Source organism: Rhizoctonia solani, chromosome 2 (assembly GCF_016906535.1).
Source record: "Rhizoctonia solani chromosome 2, complete sequence".
Taxonomy (NCBI): domain Eukaryota; kingdom Fungi; phylum Basidiomycota; class Agaricomycetes; order Cantharellales; family Ceratobasidiaceae; genus Rhizoctonia; species Rhizoctonia solani.
Genome location: NC_057371.1, coordinates 2,367,171 through 2,387,217, shown reverse-complemented (window position 1 = coordinate 2,387,217; position 20,047 = coordinate 2,367,171). Strand labels below are relative to the sequence as shown.

The 20,047-nt window shown below is 51.3% G+C and overlaps 6 protein-coding genes across 6 annotated transcripts; 4 read left to right on the top strand and 2 right to left on the bottom strand.

Moving 5' to 3' along the window:
* Nucleotides 1-492: 492 nt before the first annotated feature.
* RhiXN_05362 (peptidase C14) lies at nt 493-5,323 on the top strand (the record flags this gene model as incomplete). Its single annotated transcript, XM_043325178.1, has 7 exons — nt 493-710; nt 770-917; nt 974-1,113; nt 1,163-1,301; nt 1,349-1,396; nt 1,450-2,967; nt 3,020-5,323. The coding sequence occupies 7 exons, from the start codon at nt 493-495 to the stop codon at nt 5,321-5,323; spliced, it is 4,515 nt and encodes a 1,504-aa protein (XP_043177597.1).
* Nucleotides 5,324-5,990: 667 nt separating this feature from the next.
* On the bottom strand, nt 5,991-7,764 carry RhiXN_05361 (GMC oxidoreductase; the record flags this gene model as incomplete). The annotated part of the gene is made up of 12 exons (XM_043325177.1): nt 5,991-6,098; nt 6,155-6,164; nt 6,216-6,405; nt 6,459-6,536; nt 6,586-6,592; nt 6,663-6,927; nt 6,978-6,993; nt 7,041-7,198; nt 7,253-7,301; nt 7,354-7,431; nt 7,491-7,533; nt 7,672-7,764. 12 exons carry the CDS (start codon nt 7,762-7,764, stop codon nt 5,991-5,993), a joined length of 1,095 nt encoding a protein of 364 aa, XP_043177596.1.
* Nucleotides 7,765-8,733: 969 nt separating this feature from the next.
* RhiXN_05360 (peptidase C14) lies at nt 8,734-15,549 on the top strand (the record flags this gene model as incomplete). Its single annotated transcript, XM_043325176.1, has 18 exons — nt 8,734-8,767; nt 8,815-8,903; nt 8,959-9,108; nt 9,154-9,254; nt 9,287-9,373; nt 9,423-9,465; nt 9,585-9,747; nt 9,804-9,820; nt 9,868-9,901; nt 9,952-10,022; nt 10,098-10,162; nt 10,213-10,265; nt 10,668-11,149; nt 11,208-11,338; nt 11,388-11,526; nt 11,576-11,623; nt 11,676-13,193; nt 13,246-15,549. 18 exons carry the CDS (start codon nt 8,734-8,736, stop codon nt 15,547-15,549), a joined length of 5,529 nt encoding a protein of 1,842 aa, XP_043177595.1.
* A 667-nt stretch (nt 15,550-16,216) lies between these two features.
* Nucleotides 16,217-17,675, bottom strand: RhiXN_05359 (GMC oxidoreductase; the record flags this gene model as incomplete). The annotated part of the gene is made up of 8 exons (XM_043325175.1): nt 16,217-16,324; nt 16,380-16,630; nt 16,684-16,761; nt 16,811-16,817; nt 16,867-17,152; nt 17,203-17,218; nt 17,266-17,420; nt 17,542-17,675. The coding sequence occupies 8 exons, from the start codon at nt 17,673-17,675 to the stop codon at nt 16,217-16,219; spliced, it is 1,035 nt and encodes a 344-aa protein (XP_043177594.1).
* Nucleotides 17,676-18,384: 709 nt separating this feature from the next.
* Nucleotides 18,385-18,743, top strand: RhiXN_05358 (uncharacterized protein; the record flags this gene model as incomplete). Its single annotated transcript, XM_043325174.1, has 3 exons — nt 18,385-18,422; nt 18,493-18,619; nt 18,681-18,743. 3 exons carry the CDS (start codon nt 18,385-18,387, stop codon nt 18,741-18,743), a joined length of 228 nt encoding a protein of 75 aa, XP_043177593.1.
* A 106-nt stretch (nt 18,744-18,849) lies between these two features.
* Nucleotides 18,850-19,631, top strand: RhiXN_05357 (uncharacterized protein; the record flags this gene model as incomplete). The annotated part of the gene is made up of 4 exons (XM_043325173.1): nt 18,850-18,961; nt 19,009-19,097; nt 19,145-19,302; nt 19,355-19,631. 4 exons carry the CDS (start codon nt 18,850-18,852, stop codon nt 19,629-19,631), a joined length of 636 nt encoding a protein of 211 aa, XP_043177592.1.
* Between the last annotated feature and the right edge of the window lie 416 nt (nt 19,632-20,047).

Below are 20,047 nucleotides of genomic sequence, written 5' to 3'. Positions count from 1 at the left end.
TTTATGAATTATCATACACTGCGGTTTTTTTTATCAATTGAAGTACTTGTCCATCTACCCTCGGACCACTTGTGAAGCCGAAAAGACAAAAAGTTACATTGAAACCAGATTATGATGTTGCTGGCGAATACTCACGGGCATAATGAAAATTCGCAAACACACGCAAAGTGAGTCGCAAGAAATCCAGAGTGCTCCGGATCTCTAGTCATTGGCTTCGAAAGTACATACTCACCTCTCCAATATAAGCCTGAAACTGTGAGCGCTTCTGGTGATTTCCAGACCCGATTCAGATAATCATAATCTGCAACCGGGCGTTTGCCGGTTACATGTGGCTGTGTTCCCTGGCTGGGCTACCCCTAACCACCTCCGACGAGCTAGTTCTGTACTTGCTTACTGACTCAAGTTACACCGAGCAGTACTTTTAGGTCGATTTCAGTGATTAAAAGTTCGGATATCTAAAACTACCTAGCTTCCCCCCACATATTTACTAATATGTCTTCCACACCCCGCCCCAAACGGGGCGCGCTTGACTCTTTGGTGTCTAAAATTACAAAGCGTCCGCGATCACATACCACGACTCCGGAGCCCGCTTCAAGCTCTAATAACGCGACCCAAATCTCAAACGACCTGAGAGAAACATCTCAAATTCAATCTGCCACCCCAGTCCCTCGTGATATGTTGACCACACCTCCGTCTCCCATCGGGACAGTGTAATGCGAGGTCTGCCACTGCCCTCTTTTCATAAGCCAGCACCTGTCGCTGGCCCTAGGACGCCAGCTTCTCAGAAAAATACAGCGAACAGACCACGCTTACAACGTGTTGGCGCGGCGCTTAAAGACTTGAGTCAAAGTGCGGGCGTATTCCCACCACTTCAAGCCATTATCACAGATGTGATATCATGTTTTGATACACTCAAGGTCAGCTGCATACGATCTGCATCATGAAGTGAATGCGATCTACTGACGCATTCAAGCGCACGCAGATAGACCCAGTATACGAGACGGAGTACGAAGCACTCTTACAGGAGCTCCAGATGTTAAGCGGTTCCTTAGCCTATCATGTGCCGAGGTCGAACTCTGCCCATATGTCGGACTGCACAACTAGGATGAAAAAGTGAGCGCTAGGAGGTTGGATGAGATGAAATGACTCATAGGTTGCACAGGTTGATTGCAAAACAAACCGAAGTGATCAAGAAATGGCAAGATCAACCCATAGAACGCAACCTGGACAAGGCCGAACAATACCAGCAGGAAATCCTAAGGGCATATCGTGGAATTGAGAGTGCCTTTCGGCAGTTACAAGTAAGTACTAGTTGGTAGCTTAGTGAGTTGCTCATGGTGGATAATAGACCGATGCGACCCTGGATATATGGAGCAGTGTAGGAGAGCAGACTGTGGTACGTTGGAATATGTTTACAGGGAGATACTAGGCTGAGTCGGTCAATAACAGAATAGCCGCCTCGATAAACTGTTCCCGTCCAGATTAGCTCCCCATAACTCCAGTCTCTCAACCGAGGTCGATCGCCGAGCCTGTACCAAACACACACGAGCCCAGATCCTGTTAGAGCTCGACCAATGGTCAGCCGATCCTCAGAAACCCAACATATACTGGATGAACGGCATGGCTGGCACAGGCAAAACAACCATCGCATACACATTTGCCGAGTCGCTCAAGGCACGAGGACTTCTTGGAGCGAGCTTTTTCTGCACGCGAACGTCCAGTGAGTGCCAGGATATAGGACGAATCATACCGACGATCACATATCAGCTTGCGCGGTACTCCATGAGCTTCCAATCAGCGGTCGTAAAGGTACTAGGCAGTGATCCTGACATCGGGACCCGGGCTATAGCGGAACAATGTGAGCGGCTGATCAAAGAGCCGTTGACGCAGGTGAAGGGCGACATACCCGATGGACTCGTGGTCGTAATCGATGCACTTGACGAATGCAGCAACACGAACGGCGTGCGAACAATCTTGGACGTAATTTTCAGAATCACTCCCAACTTGCCTATCAAGTTCTTCGTCACCAGCCGACCCGAGCCGGACATCCGCCAAAGGATCGAGGCGCAGTCCGACCGCAACCGGTCGATGTGCGTGCTACACGAGATCGAAAAGTCGCTAGTCGAAGCAGACATCGAGCTATACCTGCGTGACGAACTTTGCAACGGCGTCTCTGAGCATGATCTAATCAAACTCGCCAAGCTATCTGGAAACCTGTTCATATATGCAGCCACCGCAATTCGGTATATTCGAAGAAGAGGCACCATGGTAGATGAAGACCGGCTTGAGGCGATCCTGAAATCGTCTTCCAAATCAGCCAACCGACACGCGGACATTGACAAGCTATATGCTACGATTCTAGATGCGGCAGTCCACGACTCGAACCTGGATCAGGAGGAGCAAGAGCAGACACTGGCAATAGTTTGGACAGCAATTTGCGCACGAGAGCCGATCGACGTCGATACGCTTGGAGCTCTGACGGGGATCAAGGCGGCAAAGGTTCAAGTACTGCTCCAGTCTCTGTATTCGGTGCTGCACGTATCACAAGCGACCAAGATGATCACTACGTTGCACGCATCGTTCCCCGACTTTATATTTGACGAGGCACGGTCGACCAAGTTCTACTGCGACGAAGCAAAGCACAGTCAGCTGCTCGCCGAACGGTGCTTCGAGGTGATGCAAGACCAGCTGCGATTCAACATCTGTGGCCTAGAGACATCGTTTATACCCGATAGCAAAGTGGAAGACCTGGAATACCGGATAGCAAAGTCAATCTCGCCAACGCTGTCATACGCAGCGCACCATTGGGGAGATCATGTAGTCAAGAGCGCGCCATGTGAGATGGTGCAGAAAGGGCTGGAAGAGTTCCTGTCATACCGACTGCTGTTCTGGATGGAGGTGGTGAGCCTGAAGCGTACGCTGGACAAAGGGATAGTCATGCTGTCGGCACTTAAGCCGTGGCTGACGGTAAGGCATCTGAGTAGAGCAGTATCAGTACAAGGCTGATGACACGTGATAGGTCAAAGACGCATCATCGGATCTGGGCAAGTTGCTGAACGACTCGTGGATCTTTGTATCAAAGTATGCTGCCGGATCTGTCTCGCAGTCGACGCCGCACATATACATCTCGGCATTGGCATTTTGCCATCACTCAAGCTCGGTATACAAGCAGTACTGGGGTCATACTCGGGGACTTCTGAGGCTGGAAGGGTCTGCAATGGAACAAAGTCCAACGGCGCTACTTGCGACATGGCAGATGCATTTGGGGGCCATCTCACTGGCGTTCTCTCCCAATGGGTCTCGATTTGCAATTGGATTTGAAGATGGCACAGTAAATATATTTCATGCGCACAATGGAACAGTGGCTCTTGGCCCCCTCAAAGGACACGCCAATTGGGTCAGATCCGTAGCATATTCTCCCGACGGACTGCTGCTTGTCTCTGGCTCTGAGGGCGGTACAATGCTTGTGCGAGACGCGCAGACCGGCAGTTGCATATATGACGTCATCAAGGGGCATGAAAGCAAAGTGACGTCAGTATCGTTCTCACCCGACGGCAAGCACATTCTCTCAAGGTCCAATGACCAGACAACGCGGATGTGGGACAGTGGCAACGGCAGTCTGATACCCAACTCCATCAAACGCCATCCTTCAACAGTCAAGTGCACGGCGTTCTCTCCTGATGGCAAGCATATCGCATGTGGCTTGTTAAGCGATGAGTGTCCCATTGTTGTTTACGACGCATCCACCCGCGAGTCTCTCCCTTTTCCATTCGATGCTCATCAATCCCCAGTGTGGTCAATCGCCTTTTCGCCAAACAGCAAGCACCTTGTCACTGGCCATGAATCCGGTGATCTGCGCGTCTGGAGTCTACAGGACGGCACCGCCACACACTCCCCACCCAAAGTACACAACAATGCAATCACATCCATTGGGTTTTCGCCACTCGGAGACAAACTCGTCACTGGCTCTTGGGATAGGTGCGTGTATATATGGGATGTAGAGCACGGCTACTCCAACCCTTGCCTACTTGGCACACACAACCATTTGGTTTACTCCGCTGCGTTCTCACCCGATGGCACACGAGTCGCATCATGCTCAAAAGATCGCACCGTCAAGATGTGGAATGGACTGCACCCAACATCATCTCACACCTCACACTCCAGCGCACCAACCATGCTTGTCTGGTCGGTTGCGATCTCGCCTGATGGGTCACGCATCGCCGCAGCGGGTGTTGACAAAGCGATCTACATGTTTAACACACACGATGGCACTGCCGCTCTCCAGCCACTTGTCGCACACACGGATGAGATCAACTCGGTGGCGTTCTCAGTCGACGGCAGGTACCTCGCTTCTGGTGGCGACGACAAATGCATATGTCTATGGGATGCCACAAGCGGCAATCTGCTATCCGGTCCACTTCGAGGGCATGAAGAAATGATATGGTCAGTGTCGTTCTCACCCGATAGCAGGCACGTTGTTTCTGCCTCATGTGACAAGACCATACGCATGTGGGATGTGGACGATGGGACTCTGACGCCCACAGACCTGGTTGGAACGCACGACAAGGAGGTCAACTCAGCGGCATTCTCCCCCGACGGCAAGCATATCGTTTCTGGGTGTGATGACAGGAAGATCCGGATGTGGGAGTCGCAGACGCTATCACTCGTGTTCGATCCGTTCGGGTCGCGGCAGCATAAGGAGGGTATCTGGTCGGTGACGTTCTCGCCTGATGGCAGACTCATTGCTTCTGGGTCCACAGATGGCGCTATCTGCATCTTTGACTCGCACAGTGGCGAGTTGGTCCTCGGTCCTCTCAAGGCACATCAGAATTGGGTGAGGTCAGTTGTGTTCACACCCGACAGCAATCACATCGTATCTGGCTCGGCTGATCGAAGGGTTGGAGTGTGGAGGGTGGAAGATGGGGCTCCTGCATGTAAGCCACTTCAAGGACATCAAGGTTGGATTTACTCGGTGGCATGTTCGCCCGACGGTGCATGTATTGTCTCAGGCTCGGATGACGCGACGATTCGAGTATGGAAGGCACCAGGAAGGGGCGCTGTATCCGACATATCCCAATCTGCCTCTTCGACCTCAGACCAGAGGAAGCCCCATAGTGCGATTGTCGGTGGACTGACGATCGATGGTGATGGGTGGGTACGCAACCGCGACTCACAGCTAGTTTTCTGGGTTCCATCTGATCTGCTCAAGCTGTTCCCTCTCCTCGAGACCGTTTACACGATCGGGTCTGAAGGCACGTGTCGAGCGGACTATAGTCAGCGTTTGCTGCTTGGGGAGGATTGGCATCGATGCTTTGTTAGCTGAGAGCGAGGTGAGCACTGTTGATGCGGACGATAACCGGCCATGTATTGACATGTGAGATGAGAACAAATGCCGAACGGTTCATAGTGTGCTTTGTATATATTCGTGGACGTTTATGCACTGCAGTATCATGTATTTCATGTGTTTGGGCAATATAATAGTCTGTCGTGCTCTGTGATTCTCTGCTCCAATCAGCCCCCACTCAAGTAAGGCTCGACGTGCTAGGTGAGCTTGTATCTAAGTATGAATGCTTTAGTGTCCTACTTGGTACTCGAGTTTGGAGTTCACAAGACCCCGGTCTTTCAAAGCTGCTCACCAACCCAAACTAATAGCCCAAGGCTAAAAGATAAACAGAGAACTGGATTGGAAACAAAAGCTTTCGCAAGCATAAAGTTGAGAGCGTGATAGGGCTTACAATACACCAAGCCATCCATCTTGCTTTCTGCCAGCTTCCTCCGAGAGCACATGAGTGAAACCATAGTCGTCGTATATGTCACGGTGCATATGAATACACATCAAGTCGCAAAACATAAACCTCATCCACATAGATGGTATCCACTGTACATATATTGCAATGGCGCATGCAGCCCATCTCAGCCCAAAAAGCTTCAGGAAATCGCGTCCCATTATTTCAGTCCCGGAATCAAAACGCTTCGAATATCACTCAAAGTTAGAATCCCAAGCCACTCTTGATAGCGTCAGTTGCCCTTTCCGCAATACCGTAGACAGCATGGTGCAGCTGAACGGCAAGGTGCACCGGGATGACACTGGGGTTCATCTACCATAGTGTCTATTGTCAGCGAAAAAAAAACGCTGCTGAAAGACGGGACATACCACTCGCAGACTACTCGTTCCATCCACCTTTGGCATTTCATCCACCACGCCTCCAAGCTACTCGGATGCCATCACCGCAGTTCTAATCGGGTGGTGCAAAGTTCGGTTATTGCCCTTGGCTCGCTTGGTGATGACTTTGTCCGACTCGATATCTGGACTGGGGCCCTGACGGGCAACAAGTATCGTACCCAATGGTTCGGCCTTGGCAAGCTTGTCCGCAAACATGACCAACTCAACGAGCATGCTCCGGTCTATATTGAGGACAAAGCTTCAGAAAAGTAACAACACATCCCAAGCAGCACACCTACCTGCTTGGATAGGTAGTTAGCACCGATAGCTGGAGGCGAAACGGAGTCCGAGGTATTTTGGTGCTGGGCGTGACCTAAGCAGGTTGATTGGGTGACGGTTGGCAGATAGCAGTCATGACTTACAATCTATCTACGAGAGAAAGAGTGCTGAATGCACATCATAATTCACATATATCAGCTATTCGGTTCTGCTGGATCACACGGTCAGCACGACTCTTGGGAAAGTCCCAAATAGTATACTTGCCTGGATGCGGAAGCATTTCGACGTCACTCATCTTCTTCCTCAGCGATAGCTCTTCGATCCTGTACTGCTCGTTCGGAAGCACCATATGTATCTCCTTCCTCACATACTCCCACAGCGACGTGTGCATATGCACAACCTTGGCAGAGCTAGCAAGGAAGTACAAGTCAATATGCGATAGCATGGAGTGGGAAGCAGTAAGTGGTCTGTCACGAGCCTTTCCGCTGTTCTCGTATAAGTTCTTGTTTATCGAATACATCACAAGCCCACTTACTATCGAACTTCGGAAGCTGCCCTAAACGTATGGTCATACCCAAGGTTGTCATAGGTGACAAACCATTTTTTTTTACTTCGTATGTAGTCGAAACCAAAACACGAGCTTGGCAGTTCTCCCCAGCCCCAAGGAGACCGACCTTTAGGGAGACCTTGTGCTTCTGCAAGACGTTGCTGTTGCCGGTACCACTCAACTCAAGAACTAGAGGGTCAGAAGAGTGCCTGAAAGTCCCTTGTTAGCTTCGAAGATACTGTTAGAACGCATGATCAACTAACCAGCCGAGAGAACGACTTCCTTTCCAGCCTTGGCAGTCAATGGCTTGCTCTTGAAGTGAAAAAAAAGACACCCCTTGCCGTGATGTCCTTCCCGGAACGACCAATCCCGATTTTGGTGGCTCGAGCCTCGGCAAATACGACAAGGTTGGGTCTGTGAGCAACAGATTTGTAGGTGTTCACTGCGTGGACAGGATTGATAAGCAGCTCGGGCTAGAGATATATACGTAGACTGACTCACTGCAAGTGGCAGCCCATCGTGGGAAAGCAAGCGCGTCACAAACCTTTAAGGATGTACTAGTCGTGAGAGCTAGCGGGGGGAAACCGAGGGGGGACATATGCAATGTCCTGCAAACAAACAGCCGCGACGCTTGACAGACGATTAGCTGTATATATTCAATCATAAAATGCCATAGACCTACCAAAAGAGTGGCAGAGTACAAGAGCCAGATCGGGTCGCTTTCCCCGTGTTCAGTTGGACGAGGGCACCTGCTCGGCGACTCCGTAGAATCCATGAGTTGATAAACTATAGCCTCGCCAACGTCTGTTGCTGTTGCGAGACGCTGCGTCACAGAGTCATTTTCCCTAGGCGTCCAGATTGCCTAGCTCTGAGCAGGTGACGGCGGGCATCTTGTCGATAAGGAAGTGCAGGGGTGGTCCCGCCGAGATGGAAGAGCCAAATGTCGCAAAGAGTCGAGGTTCACATTTGCGTTCGCCAAGACACCGACGTCGCGCGCTTTTTGCCGTGATCCATACTCTCATCTGGCGTTGCACCTTTTGACAAGCGGATAGTCCAACAGAAAACTGACGAGACGAGACTGGAGGATGGGGTGACCGAGACAGCGGCGCAGCAAGCCAGGACTGCTCGGGTCCACCATGAGTCAGCTTCAGGGTCTCGGCGCTCCAGCTTGTTGCGAGTTCTGAACTACGATCACTCACGTCTGGATGCTCGGCACTAAATCGGCACCGGCTTTTGTCAGTATCACTATCCCGGATATATCAGTGTATACCATCCGAGCTGGCTCACACATAATCTATTTGCTCAGGTCTCATCACTTAGATTTGATCACTCATGATGCCATGTGCAGTCTCATCGTAGCCTGCCAGAAGAATAAGAGGTCATACTCTATAGCTTGCCGAGAGAGGAGACCATGCTCATTATCGGACGTTCTGGTGAGCGTACAATCCTGGTGACATTCCAAAAGAACTGTAGTCACCAACAAATAGGTTCTAGACATTCATTCATAATGCAAACGGTATCAACAGCTCACCGGCTAAACACAACCATTCATACTAACATCAGGTACATTCTGACCGACTGTTCACACCGGTAGAGTACTTCTGGACTCGTCTGTAGGTATAGAGCTTCACTCCTAGTATTGCACCCAAATAACCCCGTGTTGCAGACGCCCAGACAGCCGAAAAGGCTGGCGAACGACCGCTCTGAGGACAAAAGACCTCCTCTGAATTTAGTACCGAGTAACATGGCAAAGCTGCAAACTCTGATCATGTGCGACAGTGCGTCAAGTCAAAGCTTTGCCGCATCGTTGACTGACATACGGCAGTATTGCAGATGGATCCGACAATGTTTGCTGCGCTCAAAAACACTGCACAAGCGGTGGGAAGTAGAAAAGAGGCTGATGTAGGGATGCAGGTGCGATTGTTAGCCTGATTCCAAGCTGAGACTGTTGACACAAGCAGAGATATAGATCGTCGCCGTTGGGAACTTTTTCCAGCTGCCTCCTGGATCTGCGGATGTTGCGGCTCCAGACTACGCCTTCAGCCATACTCTATGGAGTGCCACTTTTTCCGGCCAACTGGATGGAGATTTCTCAGGGGACTCTTGCAAACCAAGTTCGGTAGGCTTGTTGGACTGGTGGATGAATGTTGGACACTTACTATAGCTCGCAGAGCTTGTCGGCATGCTGAATCAGGCGCGAACAGAAAAGCTGCCTGCACAAGGCAAGAGGTGTACAGGTGTGTTGGGTCGTCCTATACCAACGACGTACGGAGAGTTGTGTTGACCTGAAGTCCAAGCAAGAGTGTGGATCTCGACTCAGCTCAAAACACTCGCAAGGAATGGAGTTTGCTACAAAACTCGAGATTAGGCAGATATAGCCAAAGGTACGATTGTCTCGCATGCGTTAGAGGTGGCTCAACGCGTATGTGACAGTATCCCTCCGGAAGTTGTCGAGTTGAAGACGGGCAAGGCTGTGGTACGTGGGAAACCATGCTTGAACGAGTAGGTCTGGACTGGGACGCAAGTTGTATGTACACATGCGACTGCATTCCATTCCTTCTTTCAATGCCTGACTCTCATTGCCCATTACGACAGGGCATTCAACTCAACGGAATACGCGCTCCAAAGCTGAGCATTGGAACCGTGGTCGATTTCTTCACAGCTCTTGGACCAAAAAGCCCGAGGCATTGCGTCGCAGGATCCCCCACTCGAGCGTACAGTGTTTGGATGTCAAGTTCGAAATCGGGTCAAAGCACTGGTCACTCGTAGCAAGCTTATGTTTGGCGAGCCAGACTAAACGGGTTGTGTGGACAGCCCCAGTACTCAGGAATGTCAGTAGGTATATGGACCTAGGATAGTCGGCGGGTCTTGATGGCAGATCCCGTTTGAACTTGGTTCGGCTAGCTTGGTTGGTAAGACACAAACATATACAAGTTGGTTGCAATCATTGACATGAGCATAGGCGCAAGAACTGCAATCCTCGAACTGTGCACTAAGAATAAAGATCAACGAACAGGTTCTACTACGGCCTTGGTAAGTTGGCGGTTTGTTTCGGCTTTCCAGCCGCTGATGCTCCATTTAGCATCTATAACGGTGCCGCGTGCAAAGCCTCTCAATGGCCTCTATAATCGGGTTTCAAACGATTTTGCCGGGAACACTATCCTACTCGAAAAGTATGTCCTATTCGTCATTACCCGGGGTTATTATTCAGATGACATACAAGGCCGTTTCGTGGCGTAGAAAAACAACCCCTCGGTCGGGGTGCTGAGTTGAGTGGTAAGTGCTGTGAACTATCATTGGACCTAGTCTTGACAACCACTCAGATCTTGTAGCTACCGTGATCGAGTAATGTATGAGGTGCTGGGATGCCCCCGTGTCGTCGAGTGAGATGTTGGAGTGCGTATAACAAGCAAAGTCCTGACACAGGATCGTAACTCGTCAATGATGGATTTTCGTGCCAACCTCAGAGCCGGCCAGCTACTTGACCCTTTCATATCAGGCATCTCTACCACTTCACATGATAAGCCTCTCAGGCCCCGAAGCATGATCACCCCACCCCAAATCTGCTCGAGTCGCCAGAGCTGACACTGACACTGACACTGCTTAGTTCGATGACAAATGCGAAACTTCGGCTAGGTGTTCGTGCAAGCGCCGATGATTCGCCCTTGATCTGAACAGCCTCAAGCGCTTGTGGGCTTGTGCAGGTCAACGACTACCGTCGGTCAATGGATTCGCCGGATAAAGGGACAGGCGTTCGCGCCTACTTCAGGCGCAAGAAAAACAAAATCATAGCAAAACTTACGACCGGCAGCGCATCGAGTCTTTCCACTTCCATACCTTCCGTTCACCCTGATACTCAGTCTTCGCCCGCGGAACCAGCCGCCTCTCAGTCACGTTCTACCGTTGATGATGCGGTGCCCTCCAACGGCCCGTTGCGACACTCAGACACAGATCAACTGCCGATCGCAACCAATCCTCTCGAAGGCCCCGACGCGGCTACAGACACCGCGGCCGTCAGCGTTCCTCGGCCAATCACTCCTGCGCCTTCAGCCATACGAGCCCTGACCGGTACGCTAAAAACATTGCATAGCGCAGCGCAGGTTTTTCCGCCTCTACACGCTGCGATTGGAGGACTTTTAGCCTCCGTCGAGCACATGGAGGTCGGTGGTTTGTGTCATTTCCCCTGCTACACCGTGACTCATTCAGACTCTTGTGTAGCTGAGCTCTAAGAATCATAGCGAAATGGAGGCATTGGCAACACGGCTATCATCGCTCGCCGAGTGGCTCCAACAGCATAAACAAGAGGCCAAGTCGACAGAGGTTTCGGAGTTCCTTGAAAGAATCGCAACGTGAGTGACGCAAAGCAGGTCGAATCCGGGAAGCTCACAAAATAGATAGGTCAATGGAAAAGCAAGTGGCAGCCATCCGCAGCAAGCAGAACGACCGAACAGCAAGATACCTCAGGAACGCGGAACAGGATGAGGAGGAGATACTACAAGCGTATAGGCACATAGCGGACATCCTGGAGAAGATCAAGGTGGGAGACAGGTATGCACTGGTAAGCGTCACTGCTAAACTAGGCACAGACCGAAGCGAGCTTGAACACGTGGGATGCAGTCGAAGCACAGCGCACGGTGAGCTGGAAATCTGAGTGATAAACATGAAGATTGACGCGCGTTCCGTCAGGACTCTCGCCTCGCCGGTTTGTCACCTGTAGACTCGGCGATCTACAACTCACTGCTGTCCTATGATGTGAATCGTCGAGCATGCACTCCGAACACTCGGTCGAAGATCTTGCTCGAGCTCGATCAGTGGTCGGTCGATGGAAACAAGCCCAATGTCTACTGGATGAACGGAATGGCCGGCACAGGCAAGACAACCATCGCATACACCTTTGCCCAGTGTCTTGAAGATCGCGGTGAACTCGGGGCCAGTTTCTTCTGCACCCGCACATCTGAGGAATGTCAAAACGTGGGAAGAATCATACCGACTATCGCCTGTCAGCTGGCACAGCGTTTACCTTCTTTTCGATCAGCGTTGCGGGGGGCTCTGGAGCAGCAGCCGAACATCAAGTCACAGTCGATCGACAGGCAGTGTGAGCGACTGATCAAGGAGCCGCTATCAAGAATGAAGACCGGGATGACAAAAGGGCTTGTGGTCGTGATCGATGCGCTCGATGAATGCAGCAACACGAACGGCGTGCGAACGATCCTTGACGTACTTTTCAGAGTCACTCCCGACTTGCCTCTCAAGTTTTTCGTCACCAGCCGACCCGAGCCGGACATCCGCCAAAGGATCGAGGCGCAGTCTGACCGCAACCGGTCGATGTGCGTGCTACACGAGATCGAAAAGTCGCTAGTGGAAGCAGACATCGAGCTATACCTTCGTGACGAACTTCGCAACGGCGTCTCTGAGCATGATCTGATCAAACTCGCCAAGCTCTCCGGAAACCTGTTCATATATGCAGCCACGGCAATTCGGTACATTCGGAGAAGAGGCACGATGGTGGATCAAGACCGGCTTGAGGCGATCCTAAAATCGTCTTCGAAGTTGGCCAACCGACACGCAGACATTGACAAGCTATATGCTACGATTCTGGATGCGGCAGTCCACGACTCGAACCTGGATCAGGAGGAGCAAGACCAGACACGGGCAATAGTTTGGACAGCAATTTGCGCACGAGAGCCGATCGACGTCGATACGCTTGGAGCTCTGACGGGGATCAAAGCGACAAAGGCTGACATACTGCTGCAGTCTCTATATTCGGTGCTGCACGTGTCACAAGCGACTGGGACGATCACGACGCTACACGCATCGTTCCCCGACTTTATGTTTGACAAGGCGCGGTCGATCAAGTTCTACTGCGACGAAGGGAAGCACAGTCAGCTGCTCGCCGAACGGTGCTTCGAGGTGATGCAAGACCAGCTGCGATTCAACATCTGTGGTCTAGAGACGTCGTTCATACCCGATAGAGAAGTGCAAGACCTGGAAGCTCGGATAGCAAAGTCAATCTCGCCAACGCTGGCGTACGTAGCGCACCATTGGGGAGATCATGTAGTCAAGAGCACGCCATGTGAGATGGTGCGGAAAGGGCTGGAAGATTTCCTGTCATACCGGCTGCTTTTCTGGATGGAGGTAGTGAGCCTGAAGCGTGCGCTGGACAAAGGGATAGGCATGCTATCGGCGCTCAAGGCATGGCTGACGGTAAGGCACTTGAGCAGACCAGTATCGGTATGAGGCTGATGATGAGTGATAGGCCGAAGACGCATCATCAGATGTGAGCAAGCTACTGAACGACTCGTGGATCTTCGTATCAAAGTATGCTGCCGGGTCGGTTTCGCAGTCGACACCGCATATATACATCTCGGCGTTGGCATTCTGCCATCACTCAAGCTCGGTATACGAGCAGTACTGGGGTCGTACTCGGGGGCTTCTGAGGCTGGAAGGGTCTGCGATGGAACAAAGTTCAACGGCGCTACTTGCAATATGGCAGATGCCCTCGGAGGCCGTCTCACTGGCGTTCTCTCCTGATGGGTCTCGATTTGCAATTGGATTTGAAGATGGCACAGTACATATACTTCATGCGCACAATGGAACAGTGGCTCTTGGCCCCCTCGAGGGACACACCAATTGGGTAACATCCTTAGCATATTCCCCTGACGGACTGCTGCTTGTCTCTGGCTCTTGCGACGCTACAATGCTTGTGCGAGACGCGCAGACAGGCAGTTGCATATATGACGTCATCACAGGGCATGAAAGCGTAGTGATGTCAGTATCGTTCTCACCCGACGGCAAGCACATCCTCTCAGGGTCCAATGACCAGACAACGCGGATGTGGGACAGTGGCAACGGCAGTCTGATACCCAACTCCATCAAACGCCATCCTCATGAAGTCCTCTGCACGGCATTCTCTCCTGATGGCAAGCTTATCGCATGTGGCTTGCGGAGCAATAAGTCTCCTATTGTTGTTTACGACGCATCCACCAGCGAGTTACTCCCTTTTCCATTCGATGCCCATCAATCCCCGGTCTATTCAATCGCCTTTTCGACAAACAGCAAGCACCTTGTCACTGGCAATATTTCCGGTGAATTGCGCGTCTGGAGCCACCAGGACGGCACCCTCACACACTCCCTACCCAGAGTACACAACAGCTCGATTGCATCCATTGGGTTTTCGCCACTCGGAGACAAACTCGTCACTGGCTCTTATGATAGGTGCGTGTATATATGGGATGTAAAGACCGGCTACTCCAACCCTTGCCTACTTGGCATACACAACGATTATGTTTTCTCCGTTGCGTTCTCACCCGACGGCACACGAGTCGCATCATGCTCATATGACTGCACCGTCAAGATGTGGAATGCACTGCACTCGACATCATCTCATGCCTCACGCTCAAACACACCAACCAAGGGTGTCTGGTCGGTTGCGATCTCGCCTGATGGGTCACGCATCGCCGCAGCGGGTGAAGACAAAGCAATCTACATGTTCAACACACACGATGGCACTTCCGCTCTCCAGCCACTTGTCGCACACACGGGGACGATCTACTCGGTTGCGTTCTCACTCAACGGCAGGTACCTCGCCTCTGGTGGCCACGACCAATGCATATGTCTATGGGATGCCACAAGCGGCAAGCTGCTATCCGGTCCACTTCAAGGGCACGAGAGAATGATACGGTCAGTGTCGTTTTCACCCGATAGCAGGCACGTTGTTTCTGCCTCGACGGACAAGACCATACGCATGTGGGATGTGGATGAGGAGACTCTGACGCCCACAGACCTGGTTGGAACGCACGACAACGAGGTCAACTCAGCGGCATTCTTCCTCGACGGCAAGCATATCGTTTCTGGGTGTGCCGACAGGAAGATCCGGATGTGGGACTCGCAGACGCTATCACTCGTGTTCGATCAGTTTGGGTCGCAGCAGCATGAAGCGCGTATCTGGTCGGTGACGTTCTCGCCTGATGGCAGACTCATTGCTTCTGGGTCCGTGGATGGCGTGATTTGCATCTTTGACTCGCACAGTGGCAAGTTGGTCCTCGGTCCTCTCAACGCACATCAGGATCCGGTGATGTCAGTTGTGTTCACACTCAACAGCAATCACATCGTATCTGGCTCGGTTGATCGAAGCGTTCGAGTGTGGAGGGTGGAAGATGGGGCTCCTGCATGTGAGCCACTTCAAGGACATCGATATGGGATCAACTCGGTGGCATGTTCGCCCGACGGTGCATATATTGTCTCAGGTTCGGATGACGCGACGATTCGAGTATGGAAGGCACCAGGAAGGGGCGCTGTATCCGACATATCCCGATCTGCCTCTTCGACCTCAGACCAGAGGAAGCCCCTTAGGCCGATTGCTGGTGGACTGAAGATCGATAGAGATGGGTGGGCACGCAACCACGACTCGCAGCTAGTTTTCTGGGTTCCATCGGATATGACCATGCTCTTTCCTCGCCTCGAGACCGTTTACAACATCGGGCCTGAAGGCACGTGTCGAGCGGAGTATAGTGAGCGTTTGCTACTTGGGGACGAGTGGCACGGATGTTTTGTGCGCTGAGAGCGAGGTGAGCACTGTTGATGCGGGCGATAACTGGCCATGTATTGACATGTGAGATGAGAATAGATACCGAACGGTTCATAGTGTGCTTTGTATATATTCGTGGACGTTTATGCACTGCAGTATCATGTATTTCATGTGTTTGGGCAATATAATAGTCTGCCGTGCTCTGTGATTCTCTGCTCCAATCAGCCCCCACTTGAGTAAGGCCCGACGTGCTAGGTGAGCTTGTATCTAAGTATGAATGCTTTAGTGTCCTACTTGGTACTCAAGTTTGGAGTTCACAAGACCCCGGTCTCTCAAAGCTGCTCACCAACCCAAACTAATAGCCCAAGGCTAAAAGATAAACAGAGAACTGGACTGGAACCAAAAGCCTTCGCAGGCATAAAGTTGAGAGCGTGATAGGGTTTACAATACACCAAGACATCCATCCTACCTTCCGCTAGCTTCCTTCGAGCGCACATGAGTGAAACCATAGTCATCGTATAACTCACAGTGTATATGAATACACATAAAGTCGTAAAACATGAAACTCATCCACATGGATGGTATACACTGTAAATATATTGCAAAGGCGCATGCAGCCCATCTCAGCCCAAAAAGCTTCAGGAAATCGCGTCCCAATACTTCAGTCCCAAAATCAAAACGCTTCGAGTATCACTCAGAGCTAGAATCCCGAGCCACTCTTGATAACGTCAGTTGCCCTTTCCGCAATACCGTAGACAGTATGGTGCAGCTGAACAGCAAGGTGCACCAGGATGACACTGGCGCTCATCTATCATAGTGTCCATTGTCAGCGAAAAAAAACGCTGCAGCAAAACGGCACATACCACTCGCAGACTACTCGTTCCATACACCTTCGGCATCTCATCCATCACACCTCCAAACGACTCGGATGCCATCACCGCAGTTCCAATCGGGTGGTGCGAAGTTCGGTTATTGCCCTTGGCTCGCTTGGTGATGACTTTGTCCGACTCCCTATCTGGACTGGGGCCCTGACGGGCGACAAGTATCGTAGCCAATGGTTCGGCCTTGGCAAGCTTATCCGCGAACTTGACCGACTCAACGAGAATGCTCCGGTCTACATTGAGGACGAAGCTTTAGAAAAGTAACAACACGTCCCAAGCAGCACACCTACCTGCTTGGATAGGTAGTTAGCATCCATAGCTGGAGGCAAAACGGAGTCCGAGGTGTTTAGGTGCTGGGCGTGACCTAAGCAGGCTGATTGGGTGACGGTTGGCAGATAGCAGTCATGACTTACAATCTATCTACAAGAGAAACAGTGCTGAATGCACATCACAGTTCACATATATCAACTATTCGGTTCTGCTGGACCACACGGTCAGCACGACTCTTGGAAAAGTCCCGAATAGTATACTTGCCTGGATGCGGAAGCATTTCGACGTCACTCATCTTCTTCCTCAGCGATAGCTCTTCGATCCTGTACTGCTCCTTCGTAAGCACCATATGTATCTCCTTCCTCACATCCTCCCACAGCCACCTGTGCATATGCACAATCTTGGCAGAGCTAGCAAGGAAGTACAAGTCGATATGCGATAGCATGGAGTGGGAAGCATTAAGTGGTCTGTCACGAGCCTTTCCGCTGTTCTCGTATAAGTTCTTGTTTGTTGAAAATATCACAAGCCCACTTACTATCGAGCTTTGGCAGCTGCCCTAAACGTATGGTTGTACCCAAGGTTGTCGTAGGTGACGAACCTTTCTTTACTTCGTATGTAGTCGAAGCCGAAACACGATCTTGGCAGTTCTCCCCAGCCCCAAGGAGATCGGCATTGGGAGTGATCTTGTGCTTCTGCAAGACGTTGCTGTTGCTGGTACCACTCAACTCAAGAGCTTGAGGGTCAGAAGAGTGCCTGAAAGTCCCTTGTTAGCTTCGAAGATGCTATTAGAACGCATGATCAACTAACCAGCTGAGAGAACAACTTCCTTTCCGGCCTCGGCAGTCAATGGCTTGCTCTTGAAGTGAAAAAAGACCCCCTTGCCGTGACGTCCTTCCCAAAGTGATCAATCCGAATTTTGGTGGCTTGAGCCTCGGCCAATACGACAAGGTTGGATCTGTGCGTGGCAGATTTGTAGGTGTTCATGGCCTGGACAGATATGATAAGCATCTTGGGCTGGATATGTATACGTAGACTGACTCACTGCGAGTGGCAGGCCATTTCAGAAAAGCAAGTGCGTCGCGAATTTTCATAGATGTACTAGTTGCGAGAGCTAGCGGGGGAAACCGAAGGAAGACACATGCAATATCCTGCAAACGCACAGCCGCGACGCTTGACAGACGATTAGCTGTATATGTTCAATCATGCAATGCCATAGACCTACCAAAAGAGTGGCAGATTCCAAGCACCAGATCGAGTCGCTTTCCCCGTGTTCAGTTTGACGAGGGCACCTGCTGGGCGGCTCCGTAGACTTCATGAGTTGATAAACTATAACCTCGCCAACGTCTGTTGTTGTTGCGAGACACTGCGTCACAGGGTCGTTTTCCCTAGGCATCCAGATTGCCTAGCTCTGAGCAGGTGACGGCGGGCATCTTGTCAATAAGGAAGTGCAGGGGTCCCGCCGAGATGAAAGAGCCAAATGTCGCAAAGAGTCGAGGTTCATATTCGCGTTCACCCAGACACCGACGTCGCCCACTTTCCGCCATTGTTTATACTCTCATCTGGCATTGTACCTTTTGGCGAGCGGATAGTTCAGCAGAAAATTGACGAGACGAGATTCGAGGACGGCTCAGCAAGTCAGAACTGCTCGGGTCCACGCTGAGTCAGCTTCAAGGTTTCGGCGCTCGAGCTTGTTGCGAGTTCTGAACTGCGATCACCCATGTCTGGAAACTCGGCACGAGTCGGGCACCGGCTTTTGTGAGTGTCACTATCCAGGACATATAGCCCCATACGATCCGAGTCAGCTCACACATATGTGTTTGCCCAGGTCTCATCACCAAGACTCGCTCGGTCATAATCCGACGTGCACTCTCACCGTAGCCTGTCAGATTAACAAGAAGACGTACTCGACAACGTGCCGAGAGAGGAGAACGTGCTCATCGCTCAATGTTCTGGTAAGCCTATAATCGCAGTGCCACTGCGGAAGAATTACAGTTGCTAACAGATAACATCTAGAAACTCATCTATGATACTGACGGTATCAACGGCTGGCCGCCTACACACGACCATTCATACTGACAGCGAGTACTCTCTGATTGACCGTTGATGGCGGGATACCTCTGCGCTCGTTTGTAGGTGATCGGCCTCACTCCTAGCATGGTATTTGAATAACTCCGTGTTGCAGATGCCCGGACAGCCGAAAAGCCTGGTGAATGACCGCTTCGAAGACGAAGGTGACGTCTCGATTGAGTACGGAGCAAAATGGCAGAGACTGCAACGTCTGATCATGTACGGCAGTGCGTCAAGTCAAAGCTTCGCCCGATTGTTGACTGATATACGGTAGTATTGCAGATGCATCCGACCATGTTTGATGCACTCGAAAACACTGCGCGAACGGTGGGAAGTAGAAAAGAGGCTGATGTAGGGATGCAGGTGCGATTGTTAGCCTGATTCCAAGCTGAGACTGTTGACACAAGCAGAGATATAGATCGTCGCCGTTGGGAACTTTTTCCAGCTGCCTCCTGGATCTGCGGATGTTGCGGCTCCAGACTACGCCTTCAGCCATACTCTATGGAGTGCCACTTTTTCCGGCCAACTGGATGGAGATTTCTCAGGGGACTCTTGCAAACCAAGTTCGGTAGGCTTGTTGGACTGGTGGATGAATGTTGCGTACTGACTGTGGCGCGCAGAACTTGTGGACATGCTGGGTCGGCCGCGAACAGAAAGGCTGCCTGCAAAGGGCAAGAGGTTTATAGGCTTGCTGGGTGGTCCTATACCGACCAGGTGCGTGGAATTGTGTTGAGCTCAAGTGCAGGCGAGAGCGTCGATCCTGACCGGCCTCAAACACTCTCAGGGAACTTAGTTTGCTCCAAGGCTCGAGATAAGGCAGACGTAGCCGAAGGTACGAATGTCTCGCGCGTAAATTGCAGGAGCTGGCTCAAGGCGTACGTGACAGGATCGCTCTGAAAGTCGTCGAGTTGAAGGCGGGGAGGTTTGTCGTACGCGTGAAATCCGGCTTGACCAAGTGGGTCCAGACATGCGAGGGCCGTTTCGTGGCGTAGAAAACAGCTACTGAGTCGTGGCCCTGAGTGAAGTGGTAAGTGATATGAACTATCATTGGACCTAGTCTTGACAACGCCTCAGATCCTGTAGCTACCTTGAGCGAATGTGAGATGTTGGAGCACGCATAATAAACAAAGTCCTGACACAGGATCGTAAATCGGTAAATGATGGATTTTCGCGTCAACTTCCGAACTGGCCAGTTCCTTGAGCCTTTCATATCAGGCTTCTCTACAACTCTACAGGATAAGCCTCTCAGGTCCCGAAGCATGATCACACTACGTCAAAGCTCCTCAAGTCGCTAGATCTGACATTGACACTGG